This window comes from Onychomys torridus, chromosome 3 (genome assembly GCF_903995425.1).
Source record: "Onychomys torridus chromosome 3, mOncTor1.1, whole genome shotgun sequence".
In the NCBI taxonomy this organism is placed as follows: Eukaryota; Metazoa; Chordata; class Mammalia; order Rodentia; family Cricetidae; genus Onychomys; species Onychomys torridus.
Genome location: NC_050445.1, coordinates 145,556,560 through 145,572,576, shown reverse-complemented (window position 1 = coordinate 145,572,576; position 16,017 = coordinate 145,556,560). Strand labels below are relative to the sequence as shown.

General features: G+C 40.5%; 1 protein-coding gene across 2 annotated transcripts in view; it reads left to right on the top strand.

Annotated features, from left to right (window-relative positions):
- The window catches only part of Lrp6 (LDL receptor related protein 6), a 124,200-nt gene extending 108,581 nt beyond the window's left edge, over nucleotides 1-15,619 (top strand). For both annotated transcript variants that reach the window (XM_036180507.1, XM_036180508.1), the window contains 6 exons: nucleotides 1,265-1,501; nucleotides 3,354-3,464; nucleotides 6,336-6,566; nucleotides 7,715-7,851; nucleotides 8,614-8,711; nucleotides 11,164-15,619. In XM_036180507.1, coding sequence (XP_036036400.1) covers nucleotides 1,265-1,501; nucleotides 3,354-3,464; nucleotides 6,336-6,566; nucleotides 7,715-7,851; nucleotides 8,614-8,711; nucleotides 11,164-11,458 — 1,109 coding nt within the window. In that variant the 3' untranslated portion in view covers nucleotides 11,459-15,619. The remainder of the gene's footprint in view (nucleotides 1-1,264; nucleotides 1,502-3,353; nucleotides 3,465-6,335; nucleotides 6,567-7,714; nucleotides 7,852-8,613; nucleotides 8,712-11,163) is intronic.
- Nucleotides 15,620-16,017: the final 398 nt, after the last annotated feature.

The window sequence follows — 16,017 nt, the reverse complement described above, 5'->3', positions numbered from 1 at the left end:
TATACCTCAACCTTTCAAACAATAATGAACTGAAGACTTGATTTTTAAGAACATTTTCTTATCATGAATATTTTTTTTCTTAAAAGGCAGTATCTCATGTAGTCTAGGCTGTTTGTAAACTCACTGTGTGGCCAAGGATGACCTTTAACTCTTGATTGCCTTTCCTGTACCTCCAAAGTGCAAAGGAAATCACAGGCATGTGCTCTCAAGACCAACTTTCATCATAAGTATTTCTAAGAGAAACTGGCATTTTTTTGTTCATTAAAGCTGTGGTTTTGTGGCTGTGTGGCATATAGCTACTCCTACTGTGGTACAACTGCCTTGAGTGTACTAAGGTCCCTGTAGTTTTACCCACAATTCCTTCTTCTGTAGCATCAGTGCAAATGTGAAAAATGCAAATACCACTTTAGAAATTATTATAAACAGCCCTCACGTGTTTACTGCTCTGACTGGTAGTGGGACCTGGGAGAACAGAGCTGATAAATGAGGTGGACTAAAGTCTTATGCAATAGCCAACTTTATTCAGAGCATCAAGACAATTCATACTCTGAGGGTGACATAAGTAAAGTGTACAATCACAAGGACAAGTCCACACATGGTGGGCAAGTGATATGTGTGAACAAGCTGCACATGGCAGAAACATGTTTTTCCGTAGAGGCATCTAAACAAATAGCAATAGCCAGTTGTAATGAATAATCTGAAGTCAACCAACCCCTATCTGTTACACCTGAAGGGGCACAAAAACACATTCAGGAACAACTTCATATTTTTGAAGAAACTGAAGTCCTAAGACTGTTGTCTTGTTGTCTTGGAGTTTTCTCGCAGGCACTCAGAATTGCCCTCACAGGACTCCATCCTTGATGGTGTTCTGACATGCACTCAGTGGGCCCAGTAAAAAGAAGTAATAGGGATCCTCAGACGGTGGTAAGCAGGCTTTTGAGAACCTCAGAGCTGGAAAAAAGGGTTCATTCTGGGCTAACTTTAAAATACTTGGAAGCTGGTAGTTGTAATGATTATTCTTGTATGGGGTGTGAGATCAGAGTAAGTTGCAGATATTTTAGTGCTATTCAAACTTTAATTACAAGAAAATGTCAGTGTTTTTATAGTTTACTACATCTGAATGACTGATTAGATGAAGTAGGTTACAAATCCTCTTTGTTGTAAGATGTTGTGTTTCCTTTTAATGAGCTCCACTTGGCTATAGTGTTCTTGCTTCCGTGTGACGACTATTCTTTTTGTCCCTCCTCCCCTTGTTCATTTGAAGAACCTCCAACATGTTCTCCTCAGCAGTTCACTTGTTTCACTGGGGACATTGACTGTATCCCTGTGGCTTGGCGCTGTGATGGGTTTACTGAATGTGAAGACCACAGTGATGAACTCAACTGTCCTGTATGCTCAGAGTCTCAGTTCCAGTGTGCCAGCGGGCAGTGTATTGATGGCGTCCTTCGATGCAATGGTGATGCAAACTGCCAGGATAAGTCCGATGAGAAGAACTGTGAAGGTATCAAGAAGGCCTCGGTGCTTGCTTTATAGTTTCTTTGCATCAAGTTATTTGAAATTCAGTGTTTTTTTTTTTTTTTTTTTTCTCAGATAGATTTGGGTTTTATATTTATGGCATGAACATTATACATATTGCTAATTATTTGAACCATTTTTATGTGTAAGGTCGCTGCATTAATGTGCTAATTTTGCTACTTTATTGAACTATCCTGGTGGTGAATGTCTTTTTTACCTTTTTTGGCTGTGATAAAAACATCATGACCAAAGGCATCTTAAAGAATAAAGTTTATTTTGGCTTCAAGGTTCCAGAGGGAGAGTCTATGAAGGTAGGGGAACTGAGAGATCACATCTTCTACCTTAGGATACCAAGCAGAGGGGTGAACTGGAAGTGGGTGAGACTCTAAATTCAGAAATCCCATCCCCAGTGATGTACCTCCTCCAGCAGAGCTGCATCTCCCCATAATCTCCCAAAACAGCTCTGCCAATTGAGGACCAAGTGTTTAAATATGTGAGCCTGTGATGGGGCATTGCTCATTCAAACCACTACAGTGGGCATTTTTATTAAGAAAAGAAGTTTATTTAGTTGACAGTTCTGTAATGTCAAGGACATGTTGTGGAATATTATTTTAACTATGTAAAGTTGTATTACATTTGTTTATTTTGCAGAAATTTATTTTATGTAAAGGTGTGTTACATTTGTTTATATTGCAGAATATTACTTTAAGTATGTAAAGGTGTGTTACATTTGTTTCTAATGTATTTGTTTAATGATGTAAAGATGTGTTGCTTTGCCTGCCTAAGGCATCTGATTGGTCTAATAAAAAGCTGAACAGCCAGTAGCTAGGCAGTAGAGGGATATAAGTATGAGGAGGAATCTAAGCTCAGAAAGTGTGAGACTTGGGAGAGAATGAGGCAGAAAGAAAGATGCTTGGGACCAGCCAGCTAGCCAGACACAGAGTAGGACATACAGAATGAAAGAAAGGTAAACAGCCCTGAGGCAAAACGTAGATGAAGAGAAACAGGTTAATTTAAGTTTAAAAAGCTAGCCAGAAACAAGCCTAAACTAAGGCTGAACATTTATAATTGATAAGTCTCTGTCATGATTTGGGGGCTGGCAGTCTGAGAAAGCCTGCTACAAGGGCTTTAGTTGGGCTCTGGTGACAACCTCATGGCAGATGGCAGCACAGAGGAGGGAACACTTGGGAGATTATGGGCACATCTCAGTAGGAAGCTAGAGTGAGAGGAGGTGTCAAGCTTCTTTTAAAAATGTGGGTGTTACGCCTGCATGAATGTCTGTATACCCTGAGGAGGGCCAGAAGGGAGTGTCAGATCCCTTGGAATTAGTTATTGTGAGCCTCTGTGTGGGTGCTGAGAATTGAACTTGGGACCTCTGGAAGAGCTGCCAGTGTTCTTAACCATTGAGCCATCTCTCCGGCCCCAGGCTTGCTCTTCTATAGCAACAGTTTTTCTCAAGAACTAACCCAGGGTACATCGAGAGCTCCCTCACACATTCTGAAAAAGAGGTCCAGTTACCTCCCACTAGGCTCCATTGTGTCCTTCTACACTGAGAACCAGGCCTCCAACATATGGACCTTTGGGGGAACAAATGTACTCAGACCATAAAAACCACACCAGTGAGCTCTGATGATTGAGACATGGCACCAAAAATTAAGTAAAATAAAAATTTAAGAACAAAGCATGAAATTTCTCTTTTCTACCAACCAGAATCCTTAGAGAATGGAACTTGCTTTGTTTTCCTGATATGTTTTTAGATTGTACCTAGGAAGCATTTGACTCTTCATAGAATTTGTCTTCACACTGTGATAAAAATAAAACTGTGCATTTTTTTCTAGTGCTTTGTTTAATTGATCAGTTCCGCTGTGCCAACGGGCAGTGTGTCGGAAAGCACAAGAAATGCGATCACAGTGTGGACTGCAGTGACAAGTCTGACGAGCTGGACTGTTGTAAGTGGTTCTCAAGGGAGAGTTCGGAAAATACCTTTTCCTTTTGCACTTCACTTACAATCCAGATTTCCTTGTACAACACATATACTAGTTATTTGCACCAGAGATGTTTTGCGTTTAATAATTGTTTAAGGGCGGTAGTTTCTTTGTGCACAGAGATAGTAAAATACCAAATAAACATTGCCCTGCCACAACTAAAGTCACAAAATCCTCTGGTAATTTAGATACCTGGAGATTAATTGCTGATCTGAACTTTATTCTGAACACTAGTTTGTGTTTAACTATTTTCTTGAAGTGTTTCTACCAGTTTCTTGGGGTCTAGAATTAAAATGCTTTCTTTTTCCTCCTTTCTTGCCATCCTCTCTCCCTCATTGCCTCCATGACTGCTTGTCTGCCCCTCTTCTTCCTTGTTTCCCTCTAAGCTACTCCCCCCCCCTGCCTCCCCAGGAGAGTCTTGAACTCACTAGTGCAGAGCTACGTAAGTGGTAGCACAAAGAAGGAGGCAACCAACTTTTTAGGAATGAAGATCAAGGCATGCTTGAGATCAGATGTTGATGAGTGAAAGTGTTCATTCTACAGATAAGTAGAGATGCTGCATTATGTTTAGAGTCAGGAAGGTGTGAAACCAGTCATCTTTCTGGAACTGCTCTATGTAAATGGGATTGCTGCATTAGCTGTGTCTTGAATGTGTCACCAAGAGAGAATAGTAGTATCATGAAGGTGATACTCCACTCACGGTTCAGAATCACTGACATTTCTAAGAAAAGGCTAGGGTGGGAATATGAAAGCAAAAGCTATAAAATGTGTTGGAGGTGATATGATTATAGATAAGGACATCTATTAGGCTGTTTTCATATTTGGACCACATCAAGAGAAGTATAAAGATGAGATGCATATGTAGAGAAACAGGTGTTGTGCAATAGCTTTTATGCACATGAAGTAGACCATGTCTTGGTTTTCATTTCCTTCATTTTAAATGCTGGTTACAACCCACTAAATTGTTTCCTGTCTACTAATGATTTGCAGTCTGTAATTGAAAGTGCTCAGGCGGCTTTTGTGGCTCTGACTGAAGATGTTCTAAATCAAGAGGTGCAGCACGGCTGGGAAAGAAAGGCTGGGTTTCAATTACTGCAGACAGAAGGGTTGGTGGCCACTTCGATGGCACAGTTGGCAATTTTCAGTTGACCCACAGGTACCTCACAGCGTGACTGGAGTCATTAACCAGGACCTGCAACAGGAAATAAACACTGAAGTACCATAACATGTCCTGGTGTGGACTGTAATGTTGGTTAATGCAGTGCTATTTGCTGTCTTTGTTTTAAATTTAAGTGGTTTTCATAGGCATGCACTTTTCAGCTTGCCACGACCATTTGTTGTTCTGAATTGGTCTACCCTGTTTATTATCTGTGTTACCTCTGGATCTGGGAGAGGTGGTGATAATAGTGAGTTCAGTTTGGGATATGTTACATTAAAGGTGATTATGGACTATCCCATTAATGTTGTTGGAAAGTTGATTGACTAGGGTCTATGGCTCAGGAAGGTTTTTGGCACTCTTTAGATTATCTATGGTAATTAAAGCTATGGCAGTGGATGAAATCTCCAGAGAGTAGAAGAGGAAGCAGGTAGATAGTAATAACTCAGGGAAGCATGCACAGTCAATTGACAGCAAGGAAAATCAGAGCTAGTAAAATAGGGTAGGACATGGTCATGCACACTCAGGACCCCAGCACTAGGGAGGCAGGGGAAGGTCAAGACTTCAGGTTCAACTTCAGCTACATAGTAGGATTGAAGCCAGCATGAGCTAAGTGATACCTAGTTTCAAAAAACAAACAAAAATAAATAAACATATAGTAAAACTAGGAGAGTGGTGTCTTCCATAGTGAGCAGAAACTGTTTAAAAGAAAACAGGAGCCCACTCTGTTGACCATGTAGAAAGTGTGAGGTAAAGAGTCTCTTGAATTTCCCTGCAGTGCTGAGGGAGGAAGGCTGACATCAGCATTGTGACCCAGAGACAGCAGTGTGGAGCAGGAATGCCAAGGCACCAGAAGAGAACACAGAGGCGATCGTAGCTAGCGAAGACTAAAGAGAGCATGTGCTTCTGATTCCACAGACTGAACTTGGAACTGATGGCCACAGCCAGGCAACTTAGTGCTGCCATTGTCACTTGTTTATTTTCCTAGTAGAGATGAGTTTAGCTACATGGATGGGAGATTTGAGTAACAGGAAGCAGACAGTGTTTTAAGGAGTCTTCATTATGAGATTATATATGGGTTAACTAGTCAGAATGTATTTTCTGAATAGTAGAGTGGGTGCTAAATTTGATAGCTCATTTCTTGTTCTTTCCATTCATGCCTTCTGCTTCTTAAAGGCTCAAGTAGCCAGGAATCCAGAAGGTGGGTGTCCTGGGCAGGATCCTTCTCCAGTGCTCAGGCCTTCCTCCTGGAGTCCTCTAGTCATCAGATTAGAGACTTGCATGTATTCTTGCTCTCAGGCAGCCGAGGGCCAAGGACAGGAGAGGTTGGATCTGAGTGCCTTTACTCCTCTGCAGTGTACAGACTTCCTTCACTAGACCTAAGTGGTACCAGTTCCAGGCTGCTTTTGGCTTCTTCACTGGTCCACACAGAACATTTGGTGACTTCTCTAGGCCTGTCCCTTCTGGCCTGAAACTTACCAGCGGCTTCTTTACATTTATTTATATTAAATGATGCCATTTAATTCATATTTTTATGTGGTATGATATATAATTATTATGTATTTATATAAACTATATAGTTTGATTCATCAACGTACTATTTTTACTTTTGTATTCTTTTATTGCATTTTGAATGTAGTTGTTTTTCCACTAGATAACTATAGTATTTTCCATTTTAGATCCAACTGAAGAGCCAGCACCACAGGCCACCAACACAGTGGGTTCAGTTATTGGAGTAATCGTCACCATATTTGTGTCTGGAACTATATACTTTATCTGCCAAAGGATGCTGTGTCCTCGTATGAAGGGAGATGGGGAGACTATGGCTAATGACTATGTGGTTCATGGCCCAGCCTCTGTGCCCCTCGGTTATGTTCCTCACCCAAGCTCTCTGTCGGGATCTCTTCCAGGTAAGTGAAGACTGGTTTGTGGAAATCTGGATTTGTCCAATTTTAAGTTCAAAAAAATTACTGAATTTCCTTTGTGGAAAAAGGACATTCCTAGGATTGCTAACTAGATTACTTTGGGTTTAAGAATTTGTGAGAGTGATGGGGTGTTGTTGTTGTTGTTTTAACGTTTATACACTGTCTCTCTATGCAGAAAACCTTAGTTAGGTCTGCAGCTTCAGGCCTCTGAATGCACTGTGGGGCTGCACTATATATTAAAAGCAGGTCAGCAAGTGCTTTGGTGAACACCTACAGTTTAATTTCACCACTTGGGGACTCCAAGGCTCTTGAGTCTAGGAATAAAGCAGTCTAAAGATAGATTGGTTCACTTTCCATAGACAAGGATTTGGAAATAGCTGGTTGACAAGGAAGGCGCATACCCCCCTCTGCCTTCTCCTGATCTGGCCTGGTGACAGTGGTTCAAGGTTGGTTGAGGTGTGGCCAAATGCTAGAGTTCTACCACTGGGGCGGCTGTATTGTTCTTGGGCAGTCAGGCTTTTTCCAGTGTTTTGTGGTACCTTTGATGGGAAGAATCTTGCCTTTTAATGAACATGGAGGAGACACCTGAGCTCTGAAAATAGGAATTTAGTATGGTGTGACTCTCAAATAAACAGCTGTAATATTTAAGCTGATAAATAATGATGCTTCCTTGTTGCCATCACTATTTCCAGTAAGTAGAAATGGAAACCTATTTGGAACAAATAGAAGGTTTTCTTTAGCATTAGTAGTTTTGAGTCCAGAGGTATCCGAGTGCCTTCTGTGCATTGGCTCATGTCTTTAAAAGGCTTTGCTTTCTTTGGAGCTCATCTGTTGGCTTAATCTACCCTGGTTCACAGTCTTCATCCTCAAGTCTTCCATGAAAACCTCATACTCTGAAGGGCCCTGGTTCCTCAGACTGGACCGGGTGGGAGTGGTTTGGTCTTATTCGAAGCCAGTTCTCAATGGAACCATTCATTTCAACATTTGGTTCCTTTTTCATGAACTCTTTATGGCTATTATTAGGAAAAGAGGACATAAATTGTTTTAGTTGGGCTGCTTGTGACTTCAGTGTCAATTAATCATTTCATATATTTTTATAGATGTTACTCATCTTTCATTTCGATCTCTGTTAGGAATGTCTCGAGGTAAATCAATGATCAGCTCCCTCAGTATCATGGGGGGAAGTAGTGGGCCTCCCTACGACCGAGCACACGTCACAGGAGCATCGTCAAGCAGTTCTTCAAGCACCAAAGGCACTTACTTCCCTGCAGTAAGCATCTGCTTTTGCTTTGTATTTCTTTCACTGTTAAAATACATAGCATGTTAGATTAAGTCATTTAAATGTGGGTACTCAGTAATAGTAATGTAAAAATAGTTGTTAATGTAGGATTTAAGTACATAGAAGTCAATGGAGAATTTACCACCACTGCCCTGTGCTTGTAAATCTTTTAAGTTTGCTGTGTAATAATAAACCTAGTTGAAAGCATTGTAATAATTTCATCATTTAAACTACTAAGGAACCAAACAGACTTTTTTTTCCCTGGAACGCACTGGCTAGCCAGTCTAGACTAGTTACTGAACTCCAGGCTAATGAGAGCCTGCCTTAAAGGAGATGCACAGTGTCCTGAGGATGACATTTATGGTTTCCTTTGGCCTGCGGTTGCATGCATGTACACATGATATGTAAAAATGAAATGTAAGAGGAAACACATTAGAATTCCTTTTAAATTAATAATTTTCCTACAAACAGAAAAGTTGTGCTTAAAAAATTAGAGCCTGGTGGTGCCAAGCAAGCCAGTGACCTAGGTGACAGGTTTTTGTCTCTGTTTTTGTCACCACTTGTTGGGGATAAAGAACTTGTGGCCTAGGAAGTGGGAGCCACAGTCATGAAGTGCTGTTGAGGTAGTTGTTTTGAAAAGAAGAATATGCTAATAGTGTAATGGAAAAGCACAGGCACAAAGATAAAGGTGTTCTACATCTATATCTATGGAAAGTTATTGTTAGTTTAATATTTTCATTGTTTTCCTTTCAGATTTTGAACCCACCACCATCGCCTGCCACAGAGCGATCTCATTATACCATGGAATTTGGTTATTCTTCCAACAGTCCTTCCACACACAGGTCCTACAGGTAAGACACACCTTTCCCTACTCCATTTGTGAGCACACTAAGCCTCAGTGAACAGACCACAATCGCCAAAGAAAGAATAGGATTCTTGTCTTGACAAGACTTGACGCTGTCCACCCCCAAATCCTTTCTGTGTTCATTTTATGTTTTAAAAGAGAGTGACACAGCTGGCTCCTAGAGTCCTGCAGATGGGCAAGACAGGTCAGAGTCGTGAGAGCTGGCAGGCAGCAGGAGTGTAGAGCACAGATGTGAAAGAAATCAGAAGGAGGTTGGCCCACGTTTACATGGGTCCCTGTGACCTGGAAGGAAAGATTTGCTGTGTAGTTAGTTGCATGGAATAAATAAGTCTCACTAAAGGGAAGAAGCATATTTGTAAATCACAACAGGAAATGATGCGTCTGTGTTAATTGTGTGTCTATTATTGTCGTGTGCACCTCACTCTTCCATCCTGTTCAAACGCCAGCAGAAAGCCTGCATGCTGTGCCTGTGGTCCTCACTTCCTGTTAGCATTTGGATGGTGTTTCCTTTCAGTCAGTTTGGCCTGGTCTGACTTTGCAGTGATGGAAATAAAATGGAAACTGCCTACCCAAATCAGTTAGGACTGACTGAGATAGGGTTGGCTCCAACATGATCATTTCCATGAATTGTTGTAGGATTTCTTTTCATGCCACAGTTTTGTTCTAAAATGCCAAAACAAAGCAGAGGCCTGAAAACTTAAAAACAAGACCAGAACCTAAAATTTCATTTTAAAAATCTTACTTAATTCAGCTTGAATAAAACATTAGGCAAAGTATACAACTGCTTTAAATCATTTCCCATGTTTAAAGTAGGCTCCAAATCTATGTCAAACCATCAGTTGCTGTGATTTTGCCTAAGCTGAGATTTAACCAAATTTTGTTGATCAACTTCCTGTTTTTCTTCATTATTTAAAGATTTATTTATTTATTATGTACACAAAAGAGGGTGCCAGATCTCATTACAGATGGTTGTGAGCCACCATATGGGTGCTGGGAATTGAACTCAGGACCTCTGGAAGAACAGTATAGTCTTTTAAATTTTAATTCAGAAAATCTCCCTAGACTTTGGCACCTATTTGGACAGAAAGGTGGAACAAAAAAGCAAAAGTTCTACGGTAATGTCCTGTCAGCACTGATGGTCGAAGTCCCAGGAACCTGCTCGGTGGGGCCTGTGGGCAAGGCTGAGCAACAGCGGAAGCGTGGGCTCTGTGTCACTAGGACATTGATGAAGGCCTATCACTCACTCTTGCCCCTTGTCTTACAGTCACTGTATTTTAGAGGCAGTTTATGCATGGATCCTTAGGATAAGTATGAATAAGATAAGCTTGGCAATACAGAGAATAAAAGTTGTGGGAAATCATACACAGACAAGCCAGGTTTTAGGTCAGCTCTTATCTTCATGAGTGTGTTCCTCTTCAGATCGTTTTTCTTAGATAACTGTGTTACACATTTAATAGCTATAGATTATTTGTAAAGATATATATAAACAAGTGTAGACATGTATTAAACTCTTACACTGTGTTAGGAAGTTCACTGACCCTCTGGGCATTTAAAATTGATCATTTTGATATTCAGTTGAAACTACACTTAGGACAGTATTTCTGACCACACAGAAATCAAATCTACTACTTCCAAGTTAGAATAATTTCCCTTTGATCTGGCTGGAAGTTCAGCCTGGATTGTGTACTATTTTACTTTTAAAAGAAATGAAGTCTTTAGACATCATTAACTTACCTATCAGGAAAGTTATGAAATGACAAAAGAGTGTTGAGCAAGAGCAGACTGTGTGAAGACCCATTTCCACACACTGTAAAGCTGTGGGAACTGCTGAGATCTGTGAGTGTAAGGTGTGTAACAGGTGGGCCAAGGCTGGAGTTGAGCAGTAGACCGCTTGCTCTGTGTGGGCAAGGCCCTGGGTTCAGTCCCCAGCACTGGAGGAAAAATAGAACAGTTTTCCAAAGTGCGTCAATAATAAAACTCTTGAGTTGATTTGTTTTTATTCTTTTATTTTTTAATACGATTTTGCGGGTCAAACCCAGGGCCTTGTGTACAACACATACACTTAAATTTACCTCAAGGTAGAAGAGCACATTTGGGGTCAGTGTTCCTCTCTGCTCTCCCAACACCATCCATTTTTACTCCATACATTTTCCTTGCAAATAAGAAACTACAAAGGTCTTCCTTTGTTAATGTACCATTGCCTCTTCATCTATGCCAATTAAAAGCAGTGGCTTTTTGGTTATGGGGGTGGTACTGGGGATTAAACCCGTTCATGCCTTTACTGCACACGCCCGGCAAGGGCTACCAATCCACACAGATCTGAACTACAATAGCTGATAGCCTTCAGATGAAATTTATATCTGATTCTCTGATTCCTGATACAGAATATTCTTCCATAAAACTAACTGCACTTCTTTTTATTTTTTTCCATGTACTAGCTACAGACCTTATAGCTACCGGCACTTTGCACCGCCCACTACACCCTGCAGCACTGATGTCTGTGACAGTGACTATGCTCCCAGCCGGAGAATGACCTCAGTGGCAACAGCCAAGGGCTACACCAGTGACTTGAACTATGACTCAGAACCTGTGCCCCCACCACCCACACCCCGAAGCCAGTACTTGTCAGCAGAGGAGAACTATGAAAGTTGTCCCCCTTCTCCATATACTGAGAGGAGTTACTCCCACCACCTCTACCCACCACCACCCTCCCCCTGCACGGACTCCTCCTGAGGAGGGGCCCTCCTCCTCTGACTGCCTCCACCGGGAAATGTAAATACACATCTGGTTGAGATCTGGAGGGGGGGAGGGAGCTATAAAGAAGAGTGAGGCGGACCCTGTACAGTTAACATTATAAAGTGGGTGGGGTACTGGAAATATTTGTACAGAAAAAAAAGGATATTTATATATTTTCTTAAAAGAGCAGATTTGCTGCTTGTGCCATAGAAGTTTGTATAAAATATAAATTTGTACTAAAAGTTTTATTTTTGCAAACTAAATACACAAAGCATGCCTTAAACCCAGTGAAGTGACTGAGCACAAAGGGAGCAGGGATAACAGGCATCACTGAACCAGGAGCGTCTGGGTTTTACTGATACCAAAAACTAGAGAAAAAGAAGAACGTAATACCATCTCAGAGCGGCAGACTTGGAAGGAGCCAAATCGCCTTCAGATTGATTAACATGTGAGGGCCAACAAGTTAAGAAACCATAAAGGAAGAAAATGACAGTACTAACTTTGGACAAAGGGCTTTGTTTTCTCTAGGAATCTTAACAGTTTTCTTAAGGAAAATAGATACTTGTACAATCCATTTGGAGTGTGGCTGTTGTAGGAGATGAAGTGTCTATTGCAGGATGCTTTGGAGCTGGTAAGAGCCCACACCTCTGTCCCAGTTCTTGGTAACACTAGCTGCTTTCACCTTGCTGCCTCCCCAGCAACTTGTAGGCCGTTCTGCCAAGAGCCATGATTTAGTCAAGCTTTTTAATCTGAGGAATTGACTAAATGGAATTTACTCAACAAGGGATTGATTTCAGTATATCTACTATGTTTGTTCACCATTTGGCTGAGCTTTTAAGTTTAGTCTGTTTTTACATAATCAAAAGTTAGCCATATTATTGGTCTTCCATGATTGTTTTAGTGTTCATTAAAGTGTCTTTTTACAACACATATAGACAATGCTTAAAAAATCACCAATCTGTTATATTCTTGTAAATTAGTTTTGTATCCTTGCAGCGTTCAATATCACAGTGTGAAATCATTTTATGTGTATTTTTTGAGTGAAACATTTAAATGTGCTCTGGTTAGAAACAGTCTATTTAAAAAGAAGGGTGTTTTTGTTGTTAGGTTTCCCCTATACTAACTGTTTGTGACAGTTTCACTTTCTGTGGACCAGCTTTTCTCAGAGTGACATCTACAAGCATACCTCTGTTAGTGTGGTGTGAGGTACCTCCTTGTTAGGCACTGTGAACGTGTTTGTCTTCACACAATCCACAGTCTGTTCTTACAGTCACTGTGTTTGTATGTGTGTTCTCTCTTATCCCATTATGGATTAAGATAATTTCACAAATACAGCAGCGGAGTTCAATGAGAAGACTCACTGTGCACTTCTCAGCTGCAGGGACTTGAGTGGTGGAGACTAATGGAAGTCTCTTCTGTAACATGCCTGACCTGCCGTCATGATGATCCTGAGCTGCTACCTCTGTCGCTGTCAGGGCTGACCTGTGGGCTGACCTTAGCTAACACTGCTCTGCTGCTGTACCAGCCATTAGTCTCCTGCTTTTTACATGTGTCTAGCACTCCTCTGCTAAAGTTGAACTGTTTTTAACCTAGTGTGCTTTTACCTTAGCATGTGTTGGTTACTTATTGAGTATATTTTTAAATTATATATTAATGTGAGGCTTCTCTGGATTTTGGAGCCTAAGCGAAAACAATGATAGAAATGATTCCAGAATTTTGGCCGAGTTTAAGTAACTTAAAAAAAAAAAAAACCACATAAGTATATTTTTAAAGAGAAAACTAAACCTTTCAAGATAATGCTCATGTTGTTGGGGACAGCTCAGTCAGAATCAGGACACTTATCTTGCATATAAGTAAATGGCAATCCATCCATGTCTTGCATCAGTCAGATAATCATTAACTCTTCCTGTTACTGAAACAAAGTGCTCCGAGTCTAAAACAGAATTGAACTTGCCTTCTGTGATGCACAGGGGCGCTTGATGCTTAAGTGCACATGGAAAGGTTAGCAATAACTGGGTATCAGTTAGAATTTGAGGATTCTATATGTTTACATTTTTAATGTGCATCTTCATCTGGTGGGCTTCCCATGTAGAGACTTGCACTATAGTGAGCAAAGAAGGATGCTGCCTTGTTTCATCTCAGTCCAGGTGGTGTACTGAGATGGCAATGGCCCCTTCTTGCAAAATACTAAGTTGTGTGCCAATTTGTTGAAATGATTTGAAGGCAGTTCAGGTTAATCTCAGTATCCTCTTTCTGGGGCAGCTGAGTTGTTGTGAGTATTTCTGAGAGTACTTTTTAGTGAGATGCTTGTCAAACTTGGGAAAGAGATAATGATGCTCAAATTACATGGACAGTTAAGTTTAAGTAAACTATGTCATAATTATTGAACATAAGAAAAACAAAGGAAAAATAAACTTATGAAAACACAAATTGGGAAAAGGGGAAAGTTTTAAATTAGTGTGTGTCTAATTATTTAAGAGGAAATGTGACTAAAATTTGATTAGGTTCCATAGTTATTTTGAACTTGTATCTTAAAGTATGGCTATTCACTGATAGGAGAGTGCATGAGGTGAGCTTTGGTGTAGCTTGCTTTTGTTCACTGCAGCAAGCTTTTCTGCATTGAAATCTTTTATAACTAGGACTCAAACTTGACTCCTTTGGAGCCCTAGTCTTCTGACTAAGGCCTGAGAGTTCTTGTTTAGGTCAGGTAAATGACACACACAGTCACAGAAAAGGTGTAGAGTTGGTGGGTAGAATATTTCTAGTATTTTTTTTTTTAATTTTACAATGCTTTTGCTACTGCACACTAAGTTGTAAAAATAGTCATCTAAGGTACCAGTTAGTCTGGGGGAGCAGTTTTTGTCTCACTGTAAAGGCCCATCAGTGAACATTGTTTTGAGTTCATAGCTGTGCTTCCCTGCTTGACTTTATAGAGAGAATTACAAACTGATTTCTTACCCAGAATTAGACTGTAGATAGGAGTATGGATATCAGTTGGTTGGCAATACTTAAGAATTCACAAATGAGAGCCATGCACAAGTATAGGTGTGGACTGAGTCCTAAACAGGTTTATCATTAAACATTAGTTAAAATGTCAGAATCCCTTTTAATTTCCTGGGGTTTCCTTATCCCAGGCCTAAAACAGGCCATGAGAAGAGGTATGATTTTAGGGCATCTGGGATGGCATTGCTTTGTAATGGTGTCAGATCCTCAGGTTTTAAAGTCAAGGACTTTGGGCCTCAAATGTGAAGTTGCATTGTGACAACTCTGTATTCTCAGCATCTTCCTCTGACTGTGCAGCTCATTGAATCTAGCTTACACCTGAGCGGAGAAGGGAGGTAGATGCTCAGGTTTATTTTAGTGACTTAGAATCAAATTACCAACTCTATCCCCACCCTTCTTCAACAGAAGGGAGCTTTGTCAATTTTTTGTCTTATCATTTTCACAGGCATTTATAAACCATTCTTTATTTTACTCCTAGGGAATTTTAGAATTACAGACTGATTTATTGTCCTCATAAGCAGAGTATGAGCCCAACATACACTAACCATTGGGTTATCCATCATCACTTAGCGTTTGTCCTACGTCAACACCAAAGAGTTATAGACAGCATGCTTTTGCTTAACTGTCCATTGGGCTTTGTTTATCCATTAAATGTAGGAAAGATGGGGTGGTATAGCTATATATCCATGTGGATAGGTATCTATAGCCAAGCCTAAATATGAGTATTAAGAGGAAAGGAAAGCGAGGAGAATGATTCCATCAGAGTCTGGTGATGGGAGGCTGCAGAAGGAGGATATGAGAGACTGAACTGGACTGGCCTCGTTGCAAGTGAAGGATCTGGTGCTGCTTTCGGATGTTTGTCTTTTATGAGTCTAAACTTCTTCTTAAGCTTTAATCTTTGTCATTGTCTTAAAGTCAGCTGGTGTTTTCTTGTTCATCGACTTTGGTACGATGGTGCTTTGCAAGGATGTATTTATATTATAATGGCCAACATTTGGTCAGCCCTTGTCCACTTATTCACTTCCCCTTTTTGTAAAATAAGTGCTTTAATTATAAATTGTATAAAGGTACCTTGTATAAACCCCCCTTTTGATTATTACAGTAAGCTGAATTGTAACAAATGAAATGTTGATTTTTATAATAAAACAGTGGAAAAATCAGTGAAAAAATGGAACTGTCATTTCTTTACACCAAGAAATAATGAAAATTGTTGTGTTTTGTGTGATTAACACTGCTGTATTTCAAGTAACAACAAGTGCAGCTTTGATGGCGTTTGTATGAAGAACTGAGGAGGACTGTTGGCTAGTTCAGGGCTGAAACACTTGTGCCTAGAAACATCGAGAAGTATAGGCTCTTCAGCACTACCTGTTCTCATTGATGACTATGAGCAATGCCTTTCCCCTCTCCTAAACTAGCCCTAAAGTGGTGTTGCTTTTCCTTTTGTGGAGCCCAGTGTGATGTTGTTATGAGGGATTTGTGAAGCTAACCCGATGAGAATGTCTGTACCAGGTCCCTTTGCTAGTGTGATGGAAAGTGGCAGTTTAAGTTGAAGC